Source organism: Cokeromyces recurvatus (assembly GCF_025118155.1).
Source record: "Cokeromyces recurvatus strain NRRL 2243 chromosome Unknown BX663scaffold_11, whole genome shotgun sequence".
Taxonomy (NCBI): Eukaryota; Fungi; Mucoromycota; class Mucoromycetes; order Mucorales; family Mucoraceae; genus Cokeromyces; species Cokeromyces recurvatus.
The window spans coordinates 690,955-706,561 of NW_026251397.1; the positions used below are offsets into that span (position 1 = coordinate 690,955).

General features: G+C 34.3%; 5 protein-coding genes across 5 annotated transcripts; 3 read left to right on the forward strand and 2 right to left on the reverse strand.

The window, feature by feature from the left end:
• Window positions 1-183: 183 nt before the first annotated feature.
• On the forward strand, window positions 184-540 carry BX663DRAFT_433759 (uncharacterized protein; the record flags this gene model as incomplete). The annotated part of the gene is made up of 1 exon (XM_051523016.1): window positions 184-540. One exon carries the CDS (start codon window positions 184-186, stop codon window positions 538-540), a length of 357 nt encoding a protein of 118 aa, XP_051383366.1.
• A 41-nt stretch (window positions 541-581) lies between these two features.
• On the forward strand, window positions 582-1,411 carry BX663DRAFT_434145 (uncharacterized protein; the record flags this gene model as incomplete). Its single annotated transcript, XM_051523050.1, has 2 exons — window positions 582-676; window positions 739-1,411. Coding segments are annotated over 2 exons (768 nt in total), but the record flags the coding sequence as incomplete, so codon positions are not given.
• A 17-nt stretch (window positions 1,412-1,428) lies between these two features.
• BX663DRAFT_508421 (ribulose-phosphate 3-epimerase) lies at window positions 1,429-2,523 on the reverse strand. The gene is made up of 4 exons (XM_051527477.1): window positions 2,335-2,523; window positions 2,223-2,235; window positions 2,068-2,141; window positions 1,429-2,001 (listed from the first exon to the last, which is right to left on the reverse strand). The coding sequence occupies exons 1-4, from the start codon at window positions 2,438-2,440 to the stop codon at window positions 1,517-1,519; spliced, it is 678 nt and encodes a 225-aa protein (XP_051383368.1). The 5' UTR covers window positions 2,441-2,523; the 3' UTR covers window positions 1,429-1,516.
• A 668-nt stretch (window positions 2,524-3,191) lies between these two features.
• On the reverse strand, window positions 3,192-7,421 carry BX663DRAFT_508422 (IKI3 family-domain-containing protein). The gene is made up of 5 exons (XM_051527478.1): window positions 7,057-7,421; window positions 6,897-6,978; window positions 3,609-6,830; window positions 3,391-3,539; window positions 3,192-3,311 (listed from the first exon to the last, which is right to left on the reverse strand). The coding sequence occupies exons 1-5, from the start codon at window positions 7,372-7,374 to the stop codon at window positions 3,213-3,215; spliced, it is 3,870 nt and encodes a 1,289-aa protein (XP_051383369.1). The 5' UTR covers window positions 7,375-7,421; the 3' UTR covers window positions 3,192-3,212.
• A 1,177-nt stretch (window positions 7,422-8,598) lies between these two features.
• Window positions 8,599-15,055, forward strand: BX663DRAFT_453935 (DNA-directed RNA polymerase II subunit RPB1). The gene is made up of 9 exons (XM_051523808.1): window positions 8,599-8,725; window positions 8,853-9,149; window positions 9,214-9,412; window positions 9,470-9,540; window positions 9,625-9,873; window positions 9,959-10,273; window positions 10,333-12,590; window positions 12,686-14,121; window positions 14,227-15,055. Exons 2-9 carry the CDS (start codon window positions 9,063-9,065, stop codon window positions 14,829-14,831), a joined length of 5,220 nt encoding a protein of 1,739 aa, XP_051383370.1. The 5' UTR covers window positions 8,599-8,725; window positions 8,853-9,062; the 3' UTR covers window positions 14,832-15,055.
• The last annotated feature ends 552 nt before the right edge of the window (window positions 15,056-15,607 follow it).

The window sequence follows — 15,607 nt, forward strand, 5'->3', positions numbered from 1 at the left end:
CCAAAGCCAGCTACGATCGCAGTACCTCCGTCATCTATATCTACCTCGACTAGTTCAACTAATTCTAGTTCATCGACAAAACAACAACAAGCATTACCCACTGTTCATTTAACTATTACAGAACCTCTCTTAAATACACACGAAGAAGAAGAACATATTATATCACCTATTATCACAAGTACAATGTCAAATCAATCACTAAAGGACCCTTCCATGATCGAACAAAAGACGGAAACCAATACGAACGCTACTCAAAAATCTGGATGGGTGTCTAGTACGGGTGGAGCAAGTCCATGGTATGGCTCTTCACATCATCGTGCATCTATTAGCGGTCCTTATTATCGTACACGTGGCATGAGTGTCACACGTGATAATGAAAATGATGAAGATCTATCGCATATCATCTCTACTCACAGTCCTACACATACAAATACGGCCCTGAATACAAATCAACACCAACAACATCCAAGTCATCATAATAACAACAACACAAGCCATGGTAAAAAAAAAAAGCTAAAAATTGAAATTATACAACTGTGATATAGACTTTTTTTTTTTTATTTAATTTAATCCAAGTAGGCATACCGACAATCATTACTTGGACTCAGGGAGGAAATAATGTTTATGTTACAGGTACGTTCAATGGATGGAAACATAAAATTAAACTAGTGAAAAGGTAAATTTTTGGAGATGATCGATCTATTTGTATCGATTATTCATACAGTTCTTTATATATAGTACACATGATTTTAGTGCAGTACTTGAATTACCACCTGGAACACATCGTTTAAAATTTATTGTTGATGATGAATGGAAATGTTCAAACGATATGGAAACTGCAACAGATCCTGACGGCAATCTTGTCAATTATTTACAAGTGATGGATGAAGACGATGAAGAAAATAACGATGAATTAGGTGATCTGTCAACTGTCTCATCCTCTAGTTCAATGTTACCAGCGGATGATAAACAATATTATTCAAATGTCATTCCAACTGAGTTATTGCAGTTGGCATCATTATTAACGAGTGACGATGATGAGCAAAGAAGGACTGCTATAGAATGGGAGAAAAAACAACCTCAACCACCTACCTTGCCACCTCATCTTGATAAAGTTTTATTAAATTCTCATACAGTGAGTGAAGAAGATAATTCAGTTTTATATGAACCTAATCATGTCACATTGAATCATTTATATGCATGTTCAATTAAGGATAACGTGATGGCCTTAGCTACTACTTCCAGATACAGAAAGAAGGTAAGGGAGAAAAGAGAGAGAGATATATATATAGCATATATACTCATTTCTTATATACTTTTTAATAGTACGTTACAACTATGTATTATCGTCCTGTATTCCCAAAAGACTAAATATAAACATGCAAATGCAAATAAAATAGAAAAAGAATAAACATAAATAATTGTTATCTCTTTCTTTCTTTCTTTCTTTCTCTCTCTCTCTCAAAAAAAAAGATAATATTTTGATACATGTATAAGGACTTCAAAAAAAAATTGTTTATGCAGCAAATTTTGTTTGTTGTGCCTTATTGACCTTTTCTTTAAAAACAGCAATTACTTCATCAGGTTTTTCGGCCTTAAATATACCAGTACCTGCAACGATCACATTGGCACCAGCATCAGCTGAGGCATCAATGGTCTCGAGCGAAAGACCTCCATCCACTTCAATATCCAGTTTAGGATACATACGGCGTAATGCTTCCACCTTGGGCATGCATTGAGCCATGAAACGTTGACCACCAAAACCAGGTTCAACAGTCATGACCAAAATCATATCACAGAGTTCAGCAACTTCACCAACAACAGCTTCAATTGGAGTACCAGGTTTAATCGCAACACCTGCTTGCATACCTGCTTCATGGATTTGCTTAATAAGTCCAATAGGGTCTTGAGTGGCTTCAATATGAAAAGTATACATTTGGCCACCTGCTTTAGCAATATCATTCACCCATTGTGAAGGGTTAGAGACCATCATATGACAATCTAAATAAAAACTGTTTTAATATATATGCATGTATATGTTATGTTCGTATATTTTTTTTCCTTTACCGAAATACGCCTCTGTATGAGGACGAATGGCAGAAATGATGGGTGCACCCATAGTAAGATTAGGAACAAAATGACTGTATGAAACAAACGATTCAAATAGATTATTAACATTTTAAGTTGAGTGCTGTCATTTTTTTTTTTATCTTTTTTCATACCCATCCATGACATCTAAAAGAAAGAAAGAAAGAGAGAGAGAGAGAGACGGGGAGAAAATAAAAAAGTAAATATTCTATTTAACCATTTCATTATAGAAGCGATTATATTTACCAAGATGAAGCCAATCAGCACCATTCTTACTCATACGCTTAGCTTCACAAGCCAAATTGGCAAAGTCACAAGAAAGCATAGAAGGTGAAATCTTAGCAACAGGCATATTAAAACTAATATAATATTTGTATATGAATATTTATTTAGATTGTGGTAAAAAAAAAAGTGTGTGTGCGTGTTTTTTTTTTTCTTGCTGTAAGGTAACGGTCACTCGAAACATATAGTATGTCTACTTCAAATTCAGTCGATGTTAGTATTTTTTTGGACGAATTAAAATTAATTTTCAGATAGTTTGTTTACCTTTTTTGGATGAATAAAAAAGGGAAATTCAGATACAGATGCAAAAAAAGGGGACAAAGGAGAAATTAAATTGAGACAGAACGTTGGATGAGATTCGAAATTTTTTCAACGTAGAGATTATTGTAACATGTTGCAGACAAAACTTGGCCATAGTGGGTCAGACCTTCTTTGTCCACTATCATACTAACGCCTTCAAGATCGTTGAGTTCATTCCATGTTTCTCCAAGACGAGGAATGCCCGAGGAGTATCGTTGTTTAAAATCATCAATTATCATGTTCTCATTTACAAGTCGACATACAGAATACCAAAATTTTTTTTTCTGGAAGAAGTCATTTGACAAGCTGCTGATGATTATATAACAAATTAAATTATTTATTCACTCTTTTATAAGTTGAGTTCACTCTAGATATAATCTGTATATTATATGTAGAATGGCCAATATATCACAAGCAGTAATTATGAATAAGATTTTTAAAATAAAATGTTTTATTATACAAAAAAATAGATGTGTGTATATGTAGTAGTTTTTTTTTTTTTTTTTTTTTTTTTTTTTTTTTTTTTTTTTTTTTTTTTTTTTTTACAATAATTTTAATTTCCAATCCACCTTGTTAATGACAGGCTTTTCAATGACTTTGGGATTATTCTTTGCTTCTTCAAATTCTTCAAGTGTTGCATACTATATATAGAATAAGGGTTAGGTGTAATGATTTTTTTTTTTTTTTTTTTTTTTTTTTTTTTTTTGCATAATAACTTACCAAACTAACAGCTAATTTCAAAGGGACAAAAACTGTATTCATACATCCCTCAAGTTCCTTGAAAAATTTATCAAACTTTTCTTGTATTGCTCTAGCTTCTTCAACATATTCAAAGGGAACTAAAGCGCGAATCAAACTACCAAGTTCATCTAAATAAAATGAAAGAGTTAAACAAAAATGTATAAATAAATAATTTTTTTTTCTTTTTTAACACTTACTTTGCATACTGCAAGCCTTTTCAATAAGTTTCTTGATGGAATTAACAATGTATTCTTCTTCAAAGACAGTACCTCTTTTACCACGAGCTCTCTTACGCTCTTCTCTTTTTCTAAGCTTAGATGTCTTTCGAGATCGTGCAGAACCTTGTGTAGAGGATGACATGGTTGAGACTCGAGAGGAAGCACTTGTGTATCGTGTAAACTGACTATACATGGATGTTGTATCAGAGAACATATCAATGTTATCCAATGTTTCATCATTAGCCATTGGATTCACTTGAGTTGGTTCGGGTTTATGTGTGCGGAGTTCAACAAGTCGTGTCGATTGTTTATGGAATTGGGTCATCATTTCATCAATATCATCATCCATTTGAGTATATCCTTCCACAAGTCCAGGTTTAACATGTGTTTCAATCAGATCTGAACGACCAGAGCTGTAGGAGACACGTTCGGCTTCTTTCCAGAGAGAACCCTTCAAGAGACAATCAACAGCCTCTTCAACATCATTTGCATAATCCTTAGCTACAGCAGCTGCTTCCTGATAACGACGCTTATCCTTCAGATATTCAATCATGCTATAAGCCAAGGCATGTGTCTCTTCTTGAGTGTAATTAAGTTGGTTAGATATCGAAAATGCTTCTCTCCAGCAACCTGCCATACGATACGATTCAAGTGCCTTAACCAAATTACCCGCCATAACAAAAACAATACCAGCTTCTTCATATTGAGTGGTAAAATCAAGGTGAGCACCATAGACCTCCAAGATAGCTATCCTTTGTTGTCGTTTGTTGGCATATTCTTCAATTGCAATATGGTAAAGAGAATGCTTTTGCATATAGTCTAGAAGCTCATCAAAATGTTCGTCACCAGCCAAACTTAAATTCTTAATTGCTCTTTCATAACGTTTAAGATGATCATCAATCTTGTAACGCTGATAATATTTTTCAAAATTCTTGAGCTCTTGTAAGAAGGGAAGATATTCTTTAGGGTCCATTTGTGCTTGTTGAGCGACCATGAGGGTAAGAGGGAAATTATACATACCCAAGGCGACATTATACAATAGATCAGCCTTACATAAAAAGATAGTATATTTCAAAGCATCTTCAGCTGCTGTATGGTTTGTTTCGCGAAGTTCAGATAAGAGAGTCATAGCAGATTCAAGATCAGGAGGTGAGCTTCGGACATAGGTAGAAAGAATTGACTGCATATAACGTTCTTGTCCTAGCTCTATTAAAATTTTTCGAACTGCTTCACATACCGTATTGACTTTGTTTTCAACGCCTGGAGCTGCTGTCAATTGATCTGCTGTTCGTCCACCACGACGATACATAGTTACAAGTGTATCTTCATTTCGAAGATTCGATAGGAATAAGTTAAGGTAATCTACCTCAGATACTTGTTCAATAAATGTACGAATATGCTCAATAAAACGTTCCGGATTATCATCATAAAGAATATTCAAGTCAATTCTGTTTCTTCGACAGGCAATAAATGCAGAACGGAAGTTGAGGTTTTTGAGATCTTCACGAATAGCAGCAAGAACAAAAGCACGAGGGCTGATCGTTTCAAGGTTACCACGGGGCATCTGTAACACAAGGTTAGGCTTATGTTGAGTAGCTATTACAATCTTGGAGCCACGTTCAAGTCGTCTAGACGTTTCATCGTATGCATCATTAGTATCATCGGGTAAACTAAGATCATTTATAGAGGAACTGTCTAATGACAAGAATCGAGCGGTATGTCGCGTAGTAGAAAATACTAACCAAGCACCGCGTAAATAGAAGGATGTAGCTTCTGAAGAAATCAAGTTGTCATTTATGTATAATTTACTACGGTCAGTTAAACCAATCACAGCATACTCCTTAGAGCTAATACCAATACGAGCAGTAGCAATCCAAGGACAGAAATCAGGGAACTGTTCAATTTGACTGATTGTGGCTTGTTCATCATCTAATGCTATGTTGAAAACGAAACCATCAAGTCTTTCAGCAATCAAATCCTTTGTATTTACATTAAAGTAGATACGTCCCACAGATCCATCAAAAGGGTGTGCTGTTATTGTCATATTTTTATTGTTGAATTTGGCAATACAAATCATATCCGCTTGCAAACTATCGTCATACTGACAATAAACCAATTGAGTTTCATTAACCCAGCATAACTGACGAATGTGATTTCTCGCATAAGATTCATTTTCAGCAGTAATTTCAGGTAAAATGTATTCATCTGTGAGAGAAGCATTACCAACTCCCTTTTCAGGAAGATCAAACAATTGAATTTTTTGATTTGTAAGAACAGCAACTTTTAATCCGTTCAAATGAGGACTAAAAGCAACATACTGAATATTATCATGAGCGTTTACAGCAAGTGAACTCATGGGAGGAGGCACATTCATATAAGCAAAAGGTGTCAAAAGTAATTGGGATCCATCAATTACAGCAACATAACCAGAATTGGCTTCATCAATCGATGTGCTTGTATAAACATCCAAAGTGTATAAAAGACGATGATATTCTCCATCACTTGTAAACAGATGTGCTATTAAAGCATTCTCAACATCCCAAGCAAATCCGATAATATCTCTCTCTTCAGAAAGTACAATATGCTGCTTCATATACCAATGATAGTTCTTTGAGGTCCAAAGTTGAACTGTCTTTTGTAATTTTCCGTTAATCACAGATTCAATCCAAATAGCAAGCACTGTTGAATCCGCATTCCACATAACCTCCAATACTTTTTGTTTCATATCCTGAGTCTCTCTCAAGCTAAATTCGCCATGTCTTAAGCCATTTCTCTCGAAGAAGACAATATCATGACGATGAGGTAAACGTTGACTAGAGACAATCAAATTTCCTGAAGGTCGCCAATCCAATACATGTTCTAATTTATCAACAGGCTCACTTGTATTTTGTAAAACACCTTCACGATTATAAATACGAATAACACGAGCAGATCGGTTAGGATCAACATCCGAAACAACAAAGAAGCTACCATCGCCTCTCCATGCAACACGAGGCTTTGAATCATCATCATTTGATGTGACAAATTTACTAGTATCAATTTTTTGTTGTGCTGCTTGTTTTCCTTCTGAACCATGGAATTGTGTTTCTTTTCTACCCCATCCAACACTATGTTGTACGCCCTCACCTTGATCCTCAACATGGAAATAAAATTCAGTAATTGTATCAAAATCTTGTGTCATTTCTACAATCTTTTTATCGCCTATCAAGAGATTTTTTTTTAAAAAATAAATTATTGCTTATTAATCTTAACTTTCAAATATTTTACCTGTAACCAAAACAAGTAAATCTTGATCAGGACTCCAGCACATGGCATGAATACCTGCATCAACAGAACCTATTATTTCCATCTATCAAACAAAATAATTAAAAATTGCCAATTTTTCTTTTTCTTTTTTTTTCCTCAAAAAAAAAAACAAATTACTCACAGCTTCTTCTCCTTTTTCAAAACGTTCTTTACTAAAATGAATAATATCGCCACTCCAAGTACAAAGACAAGCTACTTGTTGATCGGCAATGAAAGTGAAATTAACAATATTTGAACCAGGGCAACGATCAATTTCTACAAAAGCGTTAGGATCATTGGGTGCTAAATTATTGGCAGCTACACGGATTTGATCATTTAGATCAACAAATGCAGCATAAACTGTGGAGGATTCGGGATCGAAAGCAATGAAAGAACGTCCATCAATAGTTGAACTTGTTACTTTTGCAGTTCTTTGACCCAGAAGTTCTAAACTACGCATTGAAAAAGATTTTGATGAACGTGGGGTTGAAGAATCAAAATAATATTGTACGAACTTTTTCTTTTTCTTTTTCTTTTTTTTTTTTTTTTTATTTAAACAAAATTTTAAAATAACAGTCACTTATTCGAAAACAAGTGTGCAGTAAGGAGAAAATGCTATGCCAATATTTTTTAATTCTGCAATTACAACCAGATAATATCGAACTCTAAATCTTAAATAGCAATAAGAACATAAAGCCAATTCAGGTAAGAATAGCAACTTCTTTAACCAGAAAAAACTAATGGAAATATTTTATTACTTTATTAATTATGAAGTGTTTAAAATAATGGATATAATTGTTCATATCCTTTTGAAAAAGAAAAGTTTATGAATAATTTTGTATTTCTATCTTTTCAGTGAATTTTACCAAAAGTCTATTTATCATCTGAAGAGCTACATAAGGAGCAAAACATAATTGGCTAAATATAACCTTATATATAACGACATATTTCGTCTTTATATATTGACCATTCGCTACAAAAAAGACTACCAGCTTCTATTAATTTTTTTTTAATTCAATAGAATATTCCTATTTTTTTTTTTCTTTTTTTTGCTATTAAAGAAGTCTTTCCTTGTTTGCAAGCAACAGGTGTCAAAGCACAATTGACCAGCAAAACTAAACATCTAACTTTTAAGAAAACACTTTATTAGTATTTAATGACTATGCGTTTATAAAATTTTGCATATTGTTTCTTCAAATATAAATTATATAAACGTTGTTCAATCACAAGTTCGAATTTTAATTTATACATTCACTGTATGTTGGAGAAACAATTGTATTTCCTATAATTTGGTGTTTATTTCGAGAAATGAAAATTACACCTTCCTATAAAGCAATATATTCAAACCCAAAAGGACAATGTACAAACTATTTTCGACAAAATAAATAATGCATTATCCTAGCACTCACAAAAACCTAAAGCAGAGACAACTATAGAGAATCGGGCGAGTTGATAAAATACGATCGTCAAATCTTAATATATTTAATCATGTAGTATAGAAATTGATAACGGTGCAATGGATACCATTCTTAGTGAGGAGCAAGTAGAAATTATGCAATAAAAAATCTACGAATAAAACTGTTTTGTGGTGTATTTAGAAATATGTATTTTTGTTTTTCCAAAATTTTTTTTTGGGGGAAGGCAGCGGAAAATTAAATTTATTTTGTCATAACTTCAAGTTTTCGTTTTTTTTTATAGTTGCTGCGTACTAGCCTTTTTGTTCGAAACCAAATTTTTTCATTTAAATTTGCGTATCGAACAAACAAGAATCCACAACTTCATCAATAGAAATCTACATCTTATCTTTTATAGTACATTTCTTATCTTTTAATTATTCTTGATTTGTTTATAATCTCACAAAACAAAGATTTAATTATTTTATTTTTTTGTACTTGTTAACGATTATTCTCTATTTTTTTTTCTAATCTATCTATAAAGAAAAGAAAAGAAAAGACGACAACACAGCAAATACAAGAGGAAAATATACGTCGTGAAATTAGTTTCTAAATCAATAATCAACAAACATTTATTTTCCCAGTTTCATTTCGTAAATCGTTATTTTTAATCGATAAAAAAATTTTCATTTTACTCGCAAAAAAACAACAAAAAATAATCAAATTTTAAAAAAAAAATACATATTTATTTAAAATGAGTGGACATCCATTTGCCTTTTCATCTGCACCTCTTCGACGTGTTGATGCTATTCAATTTGGCATTCTTTCTCCTGAAGAAATTGTAAAGTACCTCATTGACAGAAATCAACGAATTTGTCTATTCATTTTTTTCATTTTTTTTATAGAAAGCAATGTCCGTAGCCAAGATCGAATACCCCGAATTATATGAAGAAGGCACTCAGAAGCCTAAACCTGCCGGTTTATTAGATCCTCGTATGGGTACAATTGACCGTAACTACAAATGTCAAACTTGTGGTGAAGGAATGGCAGAGTGTCCAGGCCACTTTGGTCATATTGAACTTGCCAAGCCTATTTATCATATTGGTATATTTTATTAACTGCCATGTTTAAGTTTGAAGTATTAACTGTCAAGAATTATAGGTTTCTTGTCAAAAGTGAAGAAGATTCTTGAATGTGTTTGCTTTCATTGTTCAAAACTTAAAGTAGATGAGGTAAGTTTTACATAGTTCTTTTGAATAATTTTTATTGATAGTTTCGTTGTTATTTTTTTTCTTAAAAAAAAAAAAAAACTTCAGTCAAATCCTCGTTTTGAAAGAGCAAGAAGAATTGCTGATTCTAAAGCAAGACTTAGAGCTGTCTGGGATCTTGCAAAAGCCAAGATGACTTGTGAAGGCAGTGATGATGTTGATGATGATTTGGATATGAAGGAAGAGTTTGATAGCGGAAAACGTAAAAGCAATCATGGTGGCTGTGGTTATAAGCAGCCTCTCATCCGTAAAGATGGCTTAAAACTATATGCTCAATTCCGTCCAAGTCCTGGCGATGTAAGCTTGTTTATAATATATATACATTTGTATATATATTTATAATGGATTGCTAATTATATTACAAACTTATTAAATTATATAGGATTCTGGTAATGAAGGAAGACAGCAATTGACTGCAGCTAAAGTATTACAGATTCTCAAAAATATTTCGGATAAAGATATTCGTGATATGGGCTTATCAGAAGAATTTGCTAGACCTGAATGGATGATTATCACCGTCTTACCTGTTCCTCCTCCACAAGTTCGTCCATCCATTCAAATGGACGGTACTAGTCGTGGTGAAGATGATTTAACTCACAAGTTATCTGATATTTTGAAGGCTAATTCAAATGTAAAGCGTTGCGAATCTGAAGGTGCACCAGTACACGTAGTTCAAGAATTTGAACAACTTCTACAGGTTTGTCAAATTAATTTATAATTTATAATTACTTGAGAACTTATAATTGCCATATATAGTTCCATATTGCTACTTATATGGATAATGATATTGCTGGCCAACCTCAAGCTCTACAGAAGTCCGGTAGACCTCTTAAGTCTATTCGTGCTCGTCTTAAGGGTAAAGAAGGCCGTCTTCGTGGTAATCTTATGGGTAAACGTGTAGATTTCTCTGCACGTACCGTCATTACTGGTGACCCTAATCTTGCTGTAGATCAAGTTGGTGTCCCACGTAGTATTGCTCGAAACTTGACTTATCCTGAAATTGTTACCCCATACAATATCGATAAGCTTCAAGCATTAGTTCGTAATGGCCCATTGGAGCACCCTGGTGCTAAATATGTCATTCGTGATAATGGTGAACGTATTGATTTGCGTTATCGTAAACGTGCTGGTGAAATCCCTCTTCAATATGGTTATAAAGTAGAAAGACATATCAACGATGATGATGTAGTTATCTTTAACCGTCAGCCTTCTCTTCATAAAATGTCTATGATGGGGCATCGTGTTAAGGTTATGCCTTATTCTACTTTCCGTTTAAATTTGTCAGTTACTTCTCCTTATAACGCAGATTTTGATGGTGATGAAATGAATCTTCATGTTCCACAATCATTAGAAACAAGAGCTGAAATTACTGAAATCTGTATGGTTCCTAAACAAATTGTATCTCCTCAATCTAATAAGCCTGTTATGGGTATTGTGCAGGATACACTCTGCGGTATTCGTAAATTTACGTTACGAGATTGTTTTTTGACAAAGGATTTGGTAATGAATATTGTCATGTGGGTTCCCTCTTGGGATGGCTATATTCCTACTCCTGCCATTCTTAAACCTAAACCTATGTGGACAGGTAAGCAAATCCTTTCAATGGTTATCCCTAAGGGTATCAACTGCTTGACTTTCCACTCTACTCATCCTGATGGTGAAACAACTTTGATTTCCCCTGGTGATACTCGTGTTATCATCGAAAATGGTGAGCTTATTTGTGGTATTGTTTGTAAAAAGACAGTTGGTACTTCTAGCGGTGGCCTTGTCCACACGATCATGAACGAATTAGGACCCGAAGCAGCAAAGAACTTCTTGGGAGGTACTCAACAAGTTGTGAACTATTGGCTCTTACAAAACGGTTTCAGTATTGGTATTGGTGATACAATTGCTGATAAAACTTCTATGGCTACAATCACCAATATTATTTCTCAAGCCAAACAACGTGTACAAGAGGTTATTATTACTGCTCAACAAGATAAGCTTGAAGTTCAACCTGGTATGACATTGCGTGAATCTTTTGAAGCTAAAGTCAACCAAACATTGAATAAAGCTCGTGATGATGCTGGTAAAATGGCTCAAAACAGTTTAAAGGAAGATAACAATGTTAAGCAGATGGTAATTGCTGGTTCAAAGGGTTCATTTATTAATATCTCTCAAATGTCTGCTTGTGTTGGTCAACAAAACGTGGAAGGTAAACGTATTCCTTATGGTTTCAAATTCCGTACACTCCCCCACTTTTCAAAGGATGACCATAGTCCCGAAAGTCGTGGTTTTGTAGAAAATTCTTATTTACGTGGTTTAACACCTACTGAATTTTTCTTTCACGCTATGGGTGGTCGTGAAGGTCTAATCGATACTGCTGTTAAGACTGCTGAAACTGGTTACATTCAACGTCGTCTTGTAAAAGCATTGGAAGATGTTATGGTTAAATATGATGGTACTGTTCGTAATTCACTAGGCGATATTATTGAATTTTGTTATGGTGAAGATGGTATGGATGCTATGACAGTTGAAAATCAGAAGTTTGTCTCACTCAGATGTGGTGAAGAAGATTTTATAAAACGTTACAAAGTAGACATTATGAATCAAGGCTTTAAAAAGGGTAGCCTTAATTATAATGTATTAAAGACAATTGAAGGTAGTGAGTCTGCTCAGGAATACTTGGATCAAGAATTCAACCAATTGAGTATTGATCGTCAATTGTTAAGAACCCAAATCTTCAAGCAAGGTGATGACAGATGGCCTTTGCCAGTTAATCTTCTTCGTTTAATTACCAACTCTCAGCAAATCTTCCACTTAGACCCTCGTAAGCCTTCTGATATACATCCTCTTCAAGTCATTGATGGTATTAATTCTCTTGTTACACGTTTGCTTGTTGTCCGTGGCAAGGATAAGATTTCAAATGAAACCCAAAAAAATGCTACACTACTTTTCCAAATTTTGCTTCGTTCAACTTTTGCTGTTAAGCGTGTAGTTGAAGAATTCCACTTAACTTCTCAAGCTTTTGAATGGTAAAAGATGATCAATTTATTTTTAAAAAGTATTTTTTTTTAAATTTAATATGTATGTATATATATGTATATGTATATATATTTTAAAAAAACAGGATTCTCGGAGAAATTGAATCTCGCTTCTTAACTTCAGTTGTAGCACCTGGTGAAATGGTTGGTACAATTGCTGCTCAATCTATTGGTGAACCTGCTACTCAAATGACATTGAATACTTTCCACTATGCTGGTGTCTCTAGTAAGAATGTCACTCTTGGTGTACCTCGTTTGAAGGAAATTATCAATGTTGCTAAGAATATTAAGACCCCTCGTCTTGAAGTCTGGCTTGACGCTGAAAGATCTCGTAATATTGAATTAGCTAAAGAAGTGCAGGTTTATCTTGAACATACTACATTACAAAAGATCACATCAGTAACTGAAATTTATTACGATCCTGACCCAAGAAATACAGTAATTGAAGAAGATGCTGATTTTGTAGATACCTACTATCAACTTGAAGATGATAATTCACCATTTGTTACTCGTGTTTCACCATGGTTACTCCGTATTGAATTGAATCGTGGTATGATGATTGATAAGCGTCTTAATATTACTGAAGTTGTTCAGAAAATCACTGAAGAATTCCGTAATGATCTTCATGTCATTGGTAGTGACGAAAACTCCGAGAAATTGATTATTCGTTGTAGAGTTATGTTAGATGAGAATGAAGAGAAGGAGATGGATGATGAAGAAGGTAGACCTGAAGAGGACACTTTCCTTCGTAAATTGGAAGCTAGTATGTTAAGCTCAATTGATCTTCGTGGTATACCCGGTATTAAAAAAGTCTATATCGTTGAACGTAAAAATACTGCTCTTAGTGAGAAGGGCATATTCGAGACTACTACAGAATGGGGTCTTGATACGGATGGTATCAATCTTCAACAAGTTATGTGTCAAATAGGTGTAGATGAAACTCGTACTTACTCCAATAATACTGTTGAAATTATGGAGGTACTTGGTATTGAGGCTACTCGTAAGGCACTTCTTAAGGAATTACGTAACGTTATTGAATTCGATGGTTCTTATGTTAACTATCGTCACTTGGCTTTGCTTTGTGATGTTATGACTAATCGTGGTCACTTAATGGCCATTACTCGTCATGGTATTAATAGAGCAGAGACTGGTGCTTTAATGAGATGCTCTTTTGAAGAAACTGTTGAAATTCTTATGGAAGCCGCAGCAGTTGGTGAGCTTGATGATTGTAAGGGTGTTACAGAAAATATTATGTTAGGTCAAACTGCACCTCTTGGTACTGGTGAATTTGATGTGATGTTAGATGAAGAAATGTTGCAAACTGTTCCTCAAGATCACAGACAGAATATGCCAATGGGCTTGGCTGGTGATATGACCGGATTTGCTACACCTGGTCCAGGTTATATGACTCCTAATATGGCGACTCCATACGACACACGTTCACCTGATTGGGTTGATTTCTCACAGCCTTCATCACCTTCAGAGCCGATGTTCTCTCCTATTGGTAATTCAGGTGCTGTTGGTTCAATTACTAGTCCTTGGCGTGGAGATCTTAGCCCATATGCACAGAGCCCTACATATTCTCCTACATCACCAGGATATTCACCTTCGAGTCCATCATATGCAGCTTCCCCTGGTTATTCACCAGCTTCTCCTACTTATTCACCCACGAGCCCTTCATATTCACCCACTAGCCCAAGCTATTCACCAACTAGTCCAAGCTATTCACCTACTAGTCCTAGTTACTCACCAACGAGTCCTAGTTACTCACCTACTAGTCCTAGTTATTCACCTACCAGTCCTAGTTATAGCCCTACGTCACCAAGCTATAGTCCCACATCGCCTAGTTATAGCCCTACATCACCTAGTTACAGTCCTACTAGTCCAAGTTATAGCCCAACTTCGCCTAGTTATTCACCTACTAGTCCAAGCTATAGCCCTACTTCACCAAGCTATAGTCCTACGAGTCCTAGTTACTCACCTACTAGTCCCAGCTATAGCCCTACAAGTCCTAGCTATTCACCTACTTCACCTAGCTATAGTCCTACTAGTCCCAGCTATAGCCCAACTTCACCAAGCTATAGCCCTACATCTCCTAGCTATTCGCCAACGAGCCCAAGCTATAGCCCAACTTCACCAAGCTATAGTCCCACTTCGCCTAGCTATAGTCCTACTTCACCAAGTTATAGTCCCACTTCACCAAGTTATAGCCCAACTAGTCCTAATCGTTAAGTATTTCATTGATAAGAGTTTTAAAAAAATCATTTATATAAATATATATTACATTTATTAACAAAAAAAAGTGCTAACTGTAATCACAACAAGCGTTAAATAAAAGCTAAATTTATTATGTGGGTTTTATTTAAAATAAATAAATTATTATTAAAAAATCCCTTTTAATGGTTGGTGTATTACATAATGAATAAATTAAAACAAGCAAAGTTATTTAATTATTGTCACATTTCTTTACCTATACCTACATTGTTTGTAAATGACATGATTGTATTTAATAGTGTTAATTCTATGTATAGTTGCCCTTATTTATAGTGGTTATTTTAATAATAATAATAAAAAGAAATAAGTAGAAGTCATCGCTTACTCATTTATATCTCTATTGGCGTATTTATTGAAAGCAAAATCTGCATAAAACCACTTCAGTGTTATATAACCTTTTCAAATGAATATAAGGTATTTAAGCCTTTCCACATTTTAGTAAAATACAAGTCATATTAAAGACTAGGCTTTATTAATGCTGGTAAAGGAGAGCTTCTTTCATAATAATAGTATTTCGTTAAAATTCAAAAACAATAGAGACCATTCTAAAGCATACCATATTCTCATCTGTAATGGTTACAATATAAGTTAGAATAAAGATAATATAAAATACTTGATGAAAGGGGAATGACTATTTCAAAGTATATATAGAAAGGCTATATAAGATTAATTTGCTTTTAGAGACAACAACGATTGTTTGCAGTAAATAAGCCAAATAAACTATTGCCATAGAA

What these genes read in the sequence shown, in the direction of transcription:
- BX663DRAFT_508421 (XM_051527477.1), bottom strand. Translation starts at nt 2,440, where the DNA reads ATGCCTGTTGCTAAGATTTCACCTTCTATGCTTTCTTGTGACTTTGCC. An exon ending in TCATACAGAGGCGTATTTCG is followed by an intron (nt 2,002 to 2,067) that starts GTAAAGGAAAAA and finishes GTTTTTATTTAG; the next exon opens with ATTGTCATATGATGGTCTCT.
- BX663DRAFT_508422 (XM_051527478.1), bottom strand. Translation starts at nt 7,374, where the DNA reads ATGCGTAGTTTAGAACTTCTGGGTCAAAGAACTGCAAAAGTAACAAGT. An exon ending in TTTACTTGTTTTGGTTACAG is followed by an intron (nt 6,831 to 6,896) that starts GTAAAATATTTG and finishes ATCTCTTGATAG; the next exon opens with GCGATAAAAAGATTGTAGAA. An exon ending in AAAGGCTTGCAGTATGCAAA is followed by an intron (nt 3,540 to 3,608) that starts GTAAGTGTTAAA and finishes CATTTTATTTAG; the next exon opens with ATGAACTTGGTAGTTTGATT.
- BX663DRAFT_453935 (XM_051523808.1), top strand. Translation starts at nt 9,063, where the DNA reads ATGAGTGGACATCCATTTGCCTTTTCATCTGCACCTCTTCGACGTGTT. An exon ending in CAAAACTTAAAGTAGATGAG is followed by an intron (nt 9,541 to 9,624) that starts GTAAGTTTTACA and finishes AAAAAACTTCAG; the next exon opens with TCAAATCCTCGTTTTGAAAG. An exon ending in TGGTAATTCAGGTGCTGTTG is followed by an intron (nt 14,122 to 14,226) that starts GTTCAATTACTA and finishes CATCATATGCAG; the next exon opens with CTTCCCCTGGTTATTCACCA.